Source organism: Felis catus, chromosome C1 (genome assembly GCF_018350175.1).
Source record: "Felis catus isolate Fca126 chromosome C1, F.catus_Fca126_mat1.0, whole genome shotgun sequence".
Taxonomy (NCBI): domain Eukaryota; kingdom Metazoa; phylum Chordata; class Mammalia; order Carnivora; family Felidae; genus Felis; species Felis catus.
In genome coordinates, this window is record NC_058375.1 from 215,065,251 (window position 1) to 215,079,846 (window position 14,596).

At 44.3% G+C, this 14,596-nt stretch overlaps 1 protein-coding gene and 1 long non-coding RNA gene across 17 annotated transcripts in view; one reads left to right on the forward strand and one right to left on the reverse strand.

The window, feature by feature from the left end:
• Positions 1-5,940, reverse strand: part of USP40 (ubiquitin specific peptidase 40) — a 90,123-nt gene extending 84,183 nt beyond the window's left edge. For 9 of the 15 annotated variants that reach the window (XM_045034644.1, XM_045034637.1, XM_045034643.1 and 6 more), the window contains exons 1-5: positions 5,791-5,906; positions 5,358-5,465; positions 4,205-4,422; positions 1,598-1,665; positions 76-189 (exon numbers count right to left, since the gene is read on the reverse strand). In XM_045034644.1, coding sequence (XP_044890579.1) covers positions 76-189; positions 1,598-1,665; positions 4,205-4,403 — 381 coding nt within the window. In that variant the 5' untranslated portion in view covers positions 4,404-4,422; positions 5,358-5,465; positions 5,791-5,906. Of the gene's footprint in view, positions 1-28; positions 190-1,195; positions 1,225-1,597; positions 1,666-4,204; positions 4,423-5,357; positions 5,466-5,790 lie in introns of those variants that run through there. The other 6 variants (XM_023259824.2, XM_045034636.1, XM_045034635.1 and 3 more) reach the window with 6 other exon arrangements.
• Positions 5,941-8,559: 2,619 nt separating this feature from the next.
• On the forward strand, positions 8,560-12,601 carry LOC109502944. Of its 2 annotated transcripts, XR_002161876.3 has the most exons (3): positions 8,576-9,053; positions 11,904-12,032; positions 12,362-12,601. It is a non-coding gene; the product is annotated as an uncharacterized LOC109502944 (long non-coding RNA). The 2 variants fall into 2 exon arrangements; XR_002161874.3 differs by lacking the exon at positions 11,904-12,032 and having other exon boundaries at positions 8,560-9,053.
• The last annotated feature ends 1,995 nt before the right edge of the window (positions 12,602-14,596 follow it).

The following is a 14,596-nucleotide window of genomic DNA, read 5'->3' on the forward strand; positions in this document are numbered from 1 at the left end:
CAGATACTGTTATTAAACCAACATTTACTCTTTATTGCTGATAACTCTGTTCCTTGGAGAAGCTGACCTTCGTACCTCATCGCTGGTCCACCCGAAGCTGTCAGTGAGGTCCGTGGTGGACGCTGCATCCTGGTCTAAGAGCAGAAGCTGAGCAAACATCCGCTGTAACTGTAAAGGGATGATTCGAACCTGCAAGAGAAGCAAATGAGGTCTGCATCTCTAAATGAGGTCCTTTAAGTGTCGTTGGGGGCAGGGAGCTTTAAAAGAACTGCAAACTAGTTTTCTCCTTTCTCCTAGTCCATTCACTTCAACCAGGAGGAAGTTTATAACGATTACACGGGGTGAACTAAGATTCACTTTTTTATTAAGATTCTAATTCAATCCAAAAAGCTTTAGCTATCTGGAGTTTTCTACCTCGACACGGTACACGATCATTACTAACACCCAAATAGTTCTAAGAAACCACCCAATTACTGACAGCAGTTTCAGTCTCTACTAGTTCACTCCCTCTCTAAAATCTCTCAGAGACACACTCCCCAGGAGGAGTTTTCCAGTCACGATTTTCACTCACTCTGGAGTCCGGACACCTCACAGGGCTGGCTGCACCCACCTCACCTGCTTCCTGCTTTATCTGGTGTGGGGCGGGTTAGGGCAGGCAGAGAATGTTGCTCAGAGCCTCGTGGGCAGACTGGACTTAAGTATCTAAAGTGAGAGTAAGACTTCACTTACTTTAGACACCTTTATGGCAATCTGACATCATTGCCGCCACATTTTTATTACATGTTACAAAGTATGACGTGCAGGAGATGGGGAAGAAAAGGAAATAGGTAAAAACTGCCTCTTCGCAACACAGGTGGTCTCAGAAGAACTGGGCTGGATCACAGAAGACTACTATTACGAAGTGCAGATGTTAGCCTGAAAGCAATAAACTTCTGAATGGTGTTTAGGCAAGGAGGGACACGATTAGAAATGCACTTTTAATAAACCAATTCCTCACGTGGTTTATTTCCAGACTACTAAATTAAAACAGCACTAGTGTCTAAGTTTTGTTGTTGTTACATATGTATTAGGTAGATTTTTTGGTAGGCTAGTATGGGTCATTTGCGAATATCTTCTTGATCAGGTTGTGTCTATAAAGCCGCTCCAGCACTATATTTGGAGAAATAATTCTTTTTAGGGAGGAAGATTCCCTTACCAGTACGGTGTATGAGCCAAATCACTTTTCTGAAAATAAAGATTAATATTCAGTAATTAATAAAATTATGGATTTCTATGAGCAAAGAACTTAATTCCTTACTCAGAAAAACATTTCCTCAGGGGTGCCTGGGTGGCTCAGTCGGTTGAGCCTCCGACTTTGGCTCAGATCATGATCTCATGGTTGATGAGTTCGAGCCCTGCGTCAGGCTCTGTGCTGACAGCTCAGAGCCTGGAGACTGCTTTGGATTCTATGTCTCCCTCTCTCTCTGCCACTCCCCCTGCTCATGCTCTGTCTCTGTCCCAAAAATAAATATAAACATTAAAAAAAAAATTTCCTCAATACTCCAAAAAAAAAAAAAAAAAAACCCACAAAAACACCTGTAAATCACAGATTTAATACCTTTGCGTCAGGTTTATCCTTGTCCTCAAATGAACCAAGCTCTTCTGGGCCAAGGGAAAATAAGGCTTCTAAACAAAAAGGTAGAATCAGTGATAGAGAAACGTCATTATTTCATTTTAGAAAACTGTTTTAGAAAGCCAAAGCCTCCAGTAAATAAAATCAGTTAGAGATTCTGAAGTATGATTGTGGCAATGTTTATACTGTGACTCCATACATTTTATTTCCTGATAACATTACTTTTAACCACTGACTCTATAAAGTGGCATGCTAAGGTTTCATTAGGGAAGATCTACACAAGGAAAACGATGCTTATGAAAGTACAAACAGTAATATCAGAAATCTTTGAGGGTTTTCTATTGGCTATGGCAGTGGGTCCCAAAAGCCACATGAGGAAACACACAATATATAAAAGTATCACATGTTCATTTACAAGCCACATGTGAGGCTTTCAACCATCTTTGAAGAGAAAGACCACCTTGATCTCTGAGATCACACCCTTCGTTTTTAGTATAACAATGTCTTTTCTGTGTTAAGGGTAGTAACAGATGGTAGTGACCTTACCTGGAGTGCTAATCTCCACATCTGTTTTATACTCCCAAGTCTAGGCATGTCGCTCAATGGGGCATATCTGAATCTTATGGGAAGTCTACATTCAAACCACATGGGAACCCCTACTAGGACACTTTGATCTACTCCAGGGAGAGAATGGATGGGATGGGTATTGTTTCCCTCTGCAGACCACTGCTGCCCAGGTGATTACTATTACGAATGCTACATTCCTTCTGAGCTCCAGGCAGGAAATGGGAAGAAATGAGCTACAAACCTAAAGGTTAAAGCATAAAACCATACAAGGACTTTTCTGATCATTTCCCACTACTCTCCGTCACCCTGAACCAGTACAGTGGAAACCAATCCAGCCCTACTCAAGACACTGTGCCAGAAGGTTCCAAAATTATTCTGCCCTCAGTACTCTGCCAATTCCTACCCCTTCTAAAACTGTATAACCTCTTCAGTAGGCATCAGGATCCATGCTAAGCCGTATAAGGAATGCACAGTCCACACTAAGATATGTGCTTGGCCAGTGACCTCCTTTGCTGAGAATAAGATGGCCTGGGCTTTTGCTCAGTGGCCATCTCCATTCAGCCCTATCTTTGCTCAGGTGCCCTCTCTATGACCTGGACTGCCTGCCCACCAATCACCTTCCTCAGTCTCTTTTCAAGGCTACTTTTCTACTGCAACTGTATTAAAGTTTGAAAGACTTTAATCTCCTAGGAATCTGCTGAAATTTATGCTGAAAATCTCTAATGGTGGAATAGCTGCATACATTAGGGATATGTTTATGGAGAAGATGGAGTCAAGGACAAATGGCTCCACTCTGAAATCCCACATGCAGTTTCATCCATTAGAATGGCCCTGGGAAGGGGATGATGGTAAATATTTACTAAATCTCTGGAGGCAGGAAGTCTTTCCAAGCTAAGAAGCAACAGAAAATGTCAAAAAATTTTGCTAAATTCGGTACTGATGGGAAGTGGGGGATGAGATACTGGATCCAGGATGAGCCAGGTTGTCTGTCCTCAGCATGAGGAGACACTGTGGAGAGCTGAGGCACAGTCTTGCAGCTGTGTGGTTCAAGGCCCCAGTAGGGGCCACGTGAAGGTAATGTTCATACTGAAACCAAGAGACTAAGACCCTTGTGGAGGAAGCTAGTTTGCAGAGATGGGAATGGTACAAACATAAAGAGAAATACAGTGGCAAGAAATCAAGGGTCCAGTGAGGTCAGGCTGGCTCCCTGTAGGTGGTTTCAAGGAGATTCCCTTATATTCTTGTAGTAAACCCCCCTTTTAATTGACCTAATTGAGTGTGTTTCTGTTCCTTGCACATAGTCCCTTGTCTAACATCTTGGGTCTTTGGAATTTCCAGCTTTGAGAAAGGTAATAAGAAGAAAGCATTATATATGTTAACATTACATCCCCAGCAGGATCTGGGATAAACAGTATCCATTAATTAAGGAGTTCACATTCCTGGAATAAATGTATGAATATCCACCCAAGTGAGACAGCTAAGACTATAAACAGCCTCACATGTGGTTGGGTTCTGAGGCTAAACAAGTTCAGACCAGGTTATTGGAATGTTCTGGATTTCAGAATTGCAGATAAACGTTTATGGACTGTATAAATAATGGGACATCCCGTCCTTGCTCCAAAAGGCAGGATTTAATCGTTTTAGGTAACTTGAGTGTTTATTACTTTAGTGAAATTAAAATTTTTTTTTAATTTTAAAAATACAAATAGCATAACAATAATGAAGGCTGGCACTCATGACAAAACTGTCTTTATGTGGTATTTTAAATTATAGGAATCAGAAAAGCAATTCATCACCTTATTTTTGTTACTAAAAACTACCGTGATCACACAGAATATATTTAAGATAATGTAAGCTTCACATTTCTCTACAGAGAGAATTACCAATTTATGTCTGTCAGCAGCAGTAATACACCCACGCTGTGGAATGCAACTTTAAGATACTTTTGTAATTTTGCACAATTGATTACAAGTAGAGACAAGGGTGCATATTACTGACTAATCAAATGCATGTAACACAGCATACCTCTGAATTCGGGTGTGAAATGAAGAGTCTGAAGAAGGGAATTGAGGTAACAGGTTCCACCCTGATTTCTAATTCCGCTTAAATTGGTGAATTCTCTAGGAGCCGGTGGCTCCAAAACCTTGGTCTTTAACTTCTTCTCGTTTCCATACTGATAATTTGACACACTGGAATAATCTTCTTCAAACAGATCCCCAAACATCGTGACACTAAATACTACCCTTAAAAAAAAAAAAAAAAAAAAAAAAGACAGGTTACACGAATGCTTTTATTTTTAAAACACATTTCCCACACATCTCCCTATCTTATGCTTGGGAATGTCTCTTTTAAATCGTTCCTTACAAAATTTATCCAGTAGTTTGGGGTTTTGGAGACTGCAAGACCTGGATTTTCTCATCCTTGCTACGACACCCTGCCTGTGTTACCGCAGGCAACTTACCCAACCTGTGTTCTTTACATATACAATGGGATACCACCTATCACTCAAGGTCCTTTAAACCAATTGAGAGAATTTAAGAAAGGCACTTGGTGCACAGGGTTTGGCTCGCAATAAATAATAGCTGTTTTAAAAGACGCATATTGAGGGACACCTGGGTGGCTGAGTCAGTTCAGTGTCTGACTCTTGATTGCGCCTCAGGTCATGATCTCACAGTCGTGAAATCCAGCCCCAGGTCGGTTCTTCCCTGAGCATCAGCCTGGAGCCCGCTGGAGATTCCACCCCTCCCCCACTCACGTTTTGTTTTCTCTCTCTCTAAATAAACAAACATGTATATAAAAAAAGTAAAAAGGCATACTGGAATCCCTAGTGAAAAAAAGAAAGAAAACCCTTCATTAACCCTTATCTACTGCTGGGGTGGCAAAGCCAATCCTAGACTCTTGCGAGTTAATAAGGAGGGCCCGGGGACGTTCAACCACCTCCTGAAATCTCAGCTTCTCACACTCCTTGTACCAAGTTATGCCACTCGAAGGAATTAAATGGAACAAATTCATCTCTACGGCAGTTTAGGACATGGTCCCAAAGCCAGAGGGCGGGAAGGAGGTTCACTGGGAGAAAAAACTGCCATTAAAACCAACGAGCCTAAAGGCCCCCCCCAACACGTATCCAGTGATGCCAACATTAGGTCTGGGAACCTACAGGACCCGCTCAAGGTCTCACCTCGAGAGTGGAGGAGGGTCACTTGGAGATGAGAAATACAAAGCGCCTAGCACAGTTGCTAAGGGACAGGAAGCGCTGAAATGCAATATATTCCTTTTCAACCCGTTCCTCAGAAGAAAAAGAAAAAAAAAAAAAAAGCACAAAAAAATGGAACTTGAACGTCCGGCCTCGAATTCGTGGTCTGGATTCCGGTCTCCCCCACGCCGGGGCCCGAGGCCAGGCCCTCAGGCCCTGCACGCCGCCACGGAGCCCAGGGGCGCAAAGAGACAGGGGTCCCCGCGGCCGCGCACCGCTGACGCCACGCCAGGAGGGCGCCGCGTCCCGAGGCCGCCCGGGCAGCCCCTCGCCTCGCCGTCCTCAGGTGTGCCACCCACAGCGTCCGTGCGCCCCCCACGTCCCCACGCCGGGAACCCCGGCCGCCAGCCTCACTTACTGCCTAAAGCCCAGCCCCACGAGCCGGCCCAGCCCCACGGTCGAAACAAACGTACGCGCCCCAACCGGGCGCAGCCATGCTTGCGTGGGCCGCTGTCTCGCGGCCCGGAGCGTGAGGGATTTATGGAACGCGCGGACTACGCTTCCCAGGACGCCCCGCGAGAGCGCCGGCCCGCCGCGCGGCGCCTGATGGGCAATGTAGTCTTTTGCCCGCAGAGTTCTGGAGTCGTGGTGGGAGGGCTACGTTGCAGATGCCATCTGTTCAGGGGTGCGCGGGTCAGTTTGGTCCGCCGGCCACGCGTGCGTTCACGTTTTAAGAGCTTATATTGACTGCTTTTCGCAATCCAAACTAATCTTTTGGCATGGCTAATTTCCAAGTTACCTGCACATTGGAAACGGTAGGGCTTCAAGTTTGCCACGCTCTTTCATGGAAAAATGTTTCACATAACCGTAAACCTTTATGACATCCTCAGTGTTTATTTTGTCTGTACCAAGTCTAAGTAGCATACCCAGGAGTACGTAAAAACCTCAAAATTTCCCTCTCGTCCCCTTGGAGACCTTCAGTGTGGACTATTTCAATAGCCTGTTCAGGCTCTACTTCTGGCATCTTCTTTCTCTTATCCAGCTTCCATCCAGGAATCAACGAGGAAGACAGGGAGAACACCGTTTTTACAACAGCAGGAAGGTCTGAGAGATTGAGAACAGCAATAGTGATAGATAAAATGGCAAAGCGGGTGTCAAAGTAAATCCTGAGGGATTTGTACTTGGAACTTTTTCTTGTTTCTTGCGATTTTAGTGTTTTAAAGTAATCTCGAAACACAGCGTGGGGCTTGAGCTCACAACCCCGAGATCAAGAGTCACGTGCTGTACAACTGAGCCAGCCAGGTGCCCCTGTACTTGGAACATTTTAGGGAGATGAGTGTGGCTGCACTATTCAGGGGGTGTTGGTAGAGGAAGAACCAGAGGCAGAGGACCAGCGGCAGGAAGCTAAAGGTTAAGATTAGGAAACCACAGTGGGAATGGCTGTTCCCTGTTATCATCAGTCATCACCTTGCCCCCTTGATAGCCTCCTCTTCATGACTCTGCTCCCTGGTTCCATGATATTCTATCCCGCGATATTCTGCCCTTTGACTCCTTCTCGCTTGTCTGCTGTGCTTCGTCCTTCTTTTCCTAAAAGTAGATAGTCCTCAAACTTCCATTCCCTGACCCAGAATGAACGCCGGAAGGTCAGCTCCGTGAAGACACAGGCTCTCGGTTCCGCAGAGGTGTATCCCAGCCACCTCAACGGTACCTGGCTCATCACAGGCTTTTAATAAATATTTGTTGAATAAATGAATGATTTCTTAACACCATCCTCCTTCTCATACAGCATCAGAGTCTTGCAGCTATATTTGAAACTTCATCTTTTGTCCATGAATCCGACCATTTGTGTTGCCTGGACAATATTTCTTTCATTTCCTATGCCCCCCCCTGCCCATCAGACCTTCCCTGAGCCTCACCTGCATTAGGATGACCGCCTTTTCAGTGGAATCTCATTTTATCCATCCCATCCTACATGTCACTAGGAGATCCACCCTGAGGTCACACTTCCTATCGAGAAGCTTCAGCGTTTCCCCAGTGTCTACTCTAGAAACTCCTCATTGTGATGTTCGTAGTCCACTGTGGCCCCAGCACCCTTCATGCTGTATTTCTCACTACTCACCTGTTTTCTACTTAAAGTGTTCCAGATGTGCTGTCTGCCTTCTTGCCTCTGTGGCCTGCTTCACGTTGTCCTCTCTGTGAGGGATATCTGTCCTCTCCGATCCTCCCTTCACTCCCTTCCAATGAAAACCCATCTCAAACCCTGACTCATCCATTAAGTTTTCCACATCTCTCTAAACACGACACGACATTTTCTTTCACTAAGCCTTTGGGATTATATGTAACACTCCTGTAACCCGTGAATCTCGCAAAGTCACGTATGATCATTTTGTCAGTGTCTCCAACTCAAGGATTGCGCCGTATCTGCCCTGTCGCCCCTGCAGCAGTTACCCTCCAATTACAAACCCAGTGGACACCTTTGGGTTTAAATCCATCTCCCCATTCCCCCTGCCCCCATCGACTTCCCTTCTGTGTTAGTGAGTGATCCCATCACCTCTCCCTCTGCCTGTGCAAGAAATCCAGAAGCCATTCTTGAATCTACACCCGTCCTTATAACTCCACCCCATTCAAACCACAGTCCTGCCAGCTCTCCCCTCCCCCGCCCCCACTAGATTCGATCTCCTGTTTCCATGCCCCTGCACAGATCAGGCCCACACACTCCAGTTCAGCCTTCACTCAGCAAGTGCGCTCTGGGCGGTTGTGGGTGTTGGGCATGGCTGCAGGTGTGCTGGCCTCCAACGATGGACACACCTGACAGGCCAGCTCTCGCTGCAGCTGACATTATCTGGGCCACCGAGAGTACTGGGAAAGCTAGCAAACATGATCACATCAGACAGCAACAGGTGTTATGAGACGGAGTGATATGAAAGAGCACGGTGGGGGTGGGGTAGGGTGGTAAGGAGAGATGAGTTGCCCTTTATTTTTCCATTCATTCCTTCATTCCTTCACTCATTCTTCAATGAATATTTCCTAAGCATCAACTATATTGAATAAGCATTCACTAGCAAGCACAGGGCTAGCTCGATATCTAAGATGTAATATCAATAAGGTTGACATATTGAGGTGCCTACATTCATGGAGCTCAATTTTGAGTGGAGGAAACTGAGAAAAGGCTATTTGAGAGCTGGCACAGTGATAAGTGGCTCCAGGGAGACAATAGAGGGATGTGACAAAGTGAGTGGCTGGCATGAGGGTGGGGGCTGTTTCTGATGTCGTCCTCAGAGTAGACTTCTTGGAAGAGAGCTAACAAATGAAGAGCCCAGGGAAGATGACTCCAGGCAGAGAGAAAAGCAAATGTTAAGGTCCTGAGGTGGGAAAGAAATTGTCGTGTTCCGGATGCAGAAAGCAAGCTGAGTGAAGGGAATAAGTGGAGTTGGTTAAAAAAGGTGGATGGGAGCCAGGCTCATGCAGCACCTTTTGGCCAAGGGAAGGCATTCAATGGTGTTATGCAAGAGATAGCTTAGTGATCGATGTTGGAAAAGACCCCTCTGGCTTCTGTCTGCAGGGCGAGACTGAAAGCAGGACCTTCAGTCAGGAGGCTACTCCCGGCATCCAAGCAAGTGATGGTGGCAGAATGGTGGAGGTGGAGGTCGAGAGAGGGCAGATCGGAGATCTATTTTGGAGGTAGGACAGGACGCGGCGATGGGTTGTGTGGTGGCTTTGTAATGAGTCAGGCGGGTCAGGCTGGATTTCATTTCTTGGAATTCCCTCCCTTGGATGTTCCTGATTAGGATGTGTCCCCGATGTTTTTGCCTGAAATTACAGGGTGGAAGGGAGACAGAAGCCATTATTGTCTTCTTATGTGTGGATGTTCAGGACAGGTGATTTTGTGGCTCCCGCAAGTGGTTGCCTATCTGTGAGCTCCTTCCCTGGCTCCTCCTACGCCTGAACAGGTGTGTTTAGCTCTGTGAGGAAGAGCGCGAGCTTCTCCTGCAGGACCGCCGGTCATCAAGGTTGGAGGCACTGAGCACACTGCAGGTTTCTAGGCCCTTCTTCTGGGTTTCAGCCCAGTTTTGTGTGTCCCAGCTTGTCTTTGCTTTCCCCCACTTCACGCCCATCCACCCTTTCTGAAGACCCACCCTCATGTCCTTAAGCTCCAGCATCAGACATGAGGACTGTGTATAGAAATCGTCCAACCAGCTCCCACTTAGTATAAAATCAATTCCCTGTAACAAATCCTTGACCATATGTATCTTTGGTGGCTTCACTTCTCTGATTGAGCCCTGTCTGATATGGGGCGAACGGTGGGGCTTGTACACTTTGTGACCTGAAGTACCTGGTAGATGGAAATACCATTACTGAGCCTGGAAACTTGGGAAGAGAAGGAAGAGGTCATGTAGGGAAATCGAGAGTTGGATGGACTAAATTTTAGAAGCTAGTGAAGTAGGATCTGAATGCCATTAGAGTCTAATCTGTACTGCCAGAATATATAAATCAGGACCAGGGAGCAGTTTTTGAGTTGTTTTCATAAGAAAGAGCTTCCCCAAAGTCTGGGATGTCTACAGATGGAACAGGTTGTCTGCAGGGTGGGTTGAACAGCTGACGTGTCGGCCGGAGGTCCAGGCAATGGGCAGAGCTACAAAGCTACATACTTGTTTTCAAGTAATCATCTAAAATCTTTTCTTCACTAGAACTTTAAATAGTGGCAAAGGATGTTTTAAAAGTTAATACTTTAATTTTTTTTAAGTTTATTTATCTATTTTGAGACAGAGACAGAGAGAGGGAGAGAGAGAGTAGGGGGATTAGAGAAAGAGGGAGAGAGAGAATCCCAAGGAAGCTCCCCATTCAGCATGGGTTTAAAAGACTTGGTATGAAAAAAGGAATATAAAACATCTCATTCCTATTTGATTTCATGTTGAAATGATCATATATTGCATATACTGGGTTAAGTAAAATATATGATTAAAATTAATTTTACCTGTTCCTTTTGTTTTCTTAATGTGACTACTAAAAAATGTAAAACCACGTATATAACTCATGTTGTATTTCTAGGGGACAGCGCTGGGATAGACGTTTGTACCTAGGCCTTTTCCATAGATCCTACTGATCAGGAACTAGATCTGAGCCTTAAGTGCTGTTATTAGGGAGGGAACAGGCAGGGACCTGGGTGTGAGAGGATGGAGAATTTTTGGTTCATGGATTGGGGAACACCAGGTTAGTCGATTTATGGTCCAACCCCCAAGATTCCTGATTCTGCGCTTGGGTGGAAGTTTTTCTTCCTCTTGGGTGCTGCCCACAGACATTCTCCAACAGGGCATCCTGCGTACAGTGGAATGACACCACACCTAGAGGTCCACCCCGGCCAGAAACTGCACGGCGATCCCACAGATATAGTAATAGATATAAGCAGTAATCGCTTAAGGCCAGCTCTGTCAAGGTTCATAGTTACTTTTACAAATACTCTGGAATTTTTGCCCCAAATGGTTGGCATCAGGTAAAAGACCCTGACCTGAAAAACTTACAGTTTTATTTAACATATGAGTTTCCTTATCTACACCATGTCATTTACTATACAATGTATTTGTTATGCAGTGCCATAAATAAGAATCTTTTCAAAGAATGGGGCATCTGGGTGGTTTAGTTGATTAAGTGTCCAACTTCAGCTCGGGTCACAATCTCACGGGTCGTGGGTTTGAGCTCCACATCAGGCTCTGTGATGACAGCTCAGAGCCTGGGCTCTCCTTTGTATTCTGTGTCTCCCTCTCTCTCCGCCCCTCCTGTGCTCTGCTCTGTCTCTCCCTGTCTCTCAAAAAGTAAAATAAAACATTAAAAAAAATTTTTAAAAAGGTTCTTTCCAACTGAAAGTCATGTCTTATTAGTGGGCTATAAAATTTATCCAGAGGGGATTGTAATCAGCATTTAAAAGGAGACAGAGGTAAAAGAAAAGAAAAGAAATAGCATAGGATGGGAGTAGATGGAAAAAAAAAAAACAGAGTCATGAGGAGATCCATATCTGTGTACTGTTTGAATGTTATATATAAATTATCTCTGTGAATCCTCACCCAAATTCTTTGAAAGCCACTGTCTTCGACCACCTGTTGACCTCGTGGAAAACATTTGTGCAAACTTTTTTTTTTATTTTTTAAAAGTTTATTTATTTCGAGAGAGAGAGAGCCAGCAGGGGAGGGGCAGAGACAGAGGGAGAGAGAGAATCCCAAGCAAGCTCCATGCTGTCAGCACAGACCGTGACATGGGTCTTGAACTCACGAACCGTGAGCTGAAGTCAAGAGCTGGGCACTTAAATGACTGAGCCCCTTAGGCGCCCCCATTTATGCCCACTTTATACAGAGCGGGCCAGTGGTCACCAAAGTGGAGAGGACAAGACAGTGGGTTGAAATACTAGGATAAAAGAGTAGTTGTTCTTTCATGTATCAGGAAGTCATTCCTTTTTACTGTCGAGAAGCAGTTCATTTATGGACATACCACAATTTGTTTATCCAGTCACCTGTTGATAGGCCTTTGTGCTGTTTCCAGCTCTTCACACTGCAAATAAAGTGGCTGTGGATATTCACATGCTGTGGCCGTGCACTGAAGAAAAAGTTCTCGGACACTAGACTGAGCAGACATGCAGGGCTGCCTCCGGAGACAGCAGCAGCAGCAACAGTAGGCTGCATGTAGCTTTTATTTTCTATTTTATCAGATATAAGTATTAGAGAGTATCAAAGTATGGAAAGAGAAGACAAATGATCTTAGTGAAAGCGTGCAGGGAGCACGTGCAGCTCCGAGGAGTGTCAGGAAGTTACAGCGGGTTTTGGATCTAATGCCCTCTGTGGGATCATAGGGCTCTGTATCTCATAACGCTATTGCGTTCGACAGCCTTGAGCCCAGAACATCGCTGACGTTTCAGCTACTGCCCCATTCACCCTCCAGGGCTCACAATACAGTCTCTAGCAATAACTCCACGTCTCCCCGCTTTTGTCTTTTGGTTGTAGGAACAGGGGTTGCAGAGGAAGGGGCAAGCATCTGGGTATCGACAAAGAACACCTTAGGTGATGTGAAGCAGAGAGACGTCATCATTTTGAAGACTGCATTGGGAAACAAAATCATGACTAATACTATAATAGTAGGAAACCAAGAATGAAGATTGAACGCAGAGAACCAGTTTTTGGGGTTGATCCAATGAGAAAAGTCATTGACAGCATCAATCACTGCTTGTTGGTTTTCCCGTTGAAGCTCTCGTAATTGTTTTTGTAACCTAGTTTTTAGGTTATCAGTGGAGACATTTAGGGGTGAATCGAGTACCCAATTAAGATATCCATGTATTTGATCCCAGGACTTGTTGTATAAAGTGGGGGCTGGGGATAGCATAAGTCTCTAAGGAATTTGAAAGCAAGGTTTTCAGGATCTTGAGGGGCTAGCTAATGTTAAGATAAGGTTACTTTTAGTCTCTAAAAAAACAAAAATATTAAGGAAGTAAGGCAGCCATGAGTTCTTTGAGCAAGGTCACACTCTGCATGTATCAGTGGGCTGCGAGCTATAAGGAGATTTGATTTGTGTTACATTTCATTTGCCTTTGTTTCCCTCATCATTTCTGCCCCCTGAACAACCTTGACCCTTAAATCTTTAAGGCTGTCAAAGGTGGAAGGTCTCATCCTCTTTAGCTTCTTCCTGCTGAATAGCGGGTGTAGAAATGTCCCTACCTATGGGCCAAGGTTGGCCAGTTGAGAATTTAACAGGAGTTAGGAAAGGCTCAGGCAGCTGTATCTAGACTTGATAATATGAGTGTTCTCTTGAGCCAAAAGGATCATCTGTTGGCTTGAAGTTGTGCCAGCGAAGGAGTCTTGGCATCAGGTGGAGAGACATGGGAAAAAACAGCAAAACCCGATTAAAATAACAAAAAGAAAAAGCTCAAACAAGAGTCCTTTGACAGTTGCAAAAATTTTTCTTTAGTCTAGGAGTTTAAACAATTATTAAAGGAAAGAGAGGGATCATTTAAAGGACCGATTTATACATTTGTCAGTTAAAACCTTAGACGTATTCTTGTGGTAATGCGGAATGTGCACACAGTGTTCTGTTTTTATGAGAGTACAAGTTCCATCTTGTGTAGCACGTAAAACATCTAATGCCATTTTATTTTGTAGGGCTGTTTAATGCATTTGAGTTATTTTAGTGTTCAATAATAGAATGTTATTTTGAGAATCATTTAAGGCCTTCATTGTGTAATAGGTGGTGTTAACCATCATACAGACTCTGTCTTGTTTAGTAAACAATCAAGTAATTAATAAGAGACACTTTAATAGAAACAAGAACAATAGGGGTTAATGGTTAGAGCAAAATTGTAAACCCAGTGTCTGCCAGCAAGAAGAGTTTTAGATGTCAGTATTGAAGCATCCTCAGATGGAGTGTGAATAGGCAGAGGTAATGAGATGGTTTTGTTTTTTGTTTTTTGGTTCTTGGGTTTTTTTTTGGGGGGGGGGGGTCTTGTGATTCAAATGTCTGTGGCGATCTGTTTGAATGACCCATAGAGCAACAGGCACAAAGATTGTCTATCTGTGAGTTTTGGGATATTTTTCTGAAGTTTACCTCAAGCTGTCTAGTTTAGGCAAACAACAAACACTTAAAGACAATCAGAACTAGAATGTAACATCCATAAATGTGCATTATTGAAATACAGTTTTTCTCTCTAAAAACCCTCATTTCCAGAGACAGCCAAATCAAGACCAGTTTGTTTGTAGGACAAGTCCAGTTTTTAACAAACTCAGTCTCATTGTTTACATGAGCTTAGCAAGAACGGTGATTAGTCATATAGATCTTTTAATGTTTGCTTTGCTGGAACTTTTTATAAGGAATCTCTAGATTGAACTTTTAGTAGTCTCTCCAGGCCAGGAGCCAAGCCAAATACTTGCCATCAGACATGCCTGCAATACCTGTAGATTTGGGTGAATTTCTCTTCATGAGGTTACCAAGATATCCTGAGGTTTCTGCACCTGCCAGGAAGTGCCATTCTTTATCACCTTGTAAGGCTGCTGGGAACTCAGTAAGCAAGGTATCGGGCCAACATTTCCAAGGGGCTTTATGGCTCCATGCTTCATAAAGTCAACCCTAGTCCATCTGAACCACATATAAAAAATTTTTCCCAAAGATTTCCCTTCATGAAATGTCTACAACTTTCCTTTGCATTTAGATTTTGTCCCAAGCCATTTCTCTCCAAATAGCCAGTCTCATTT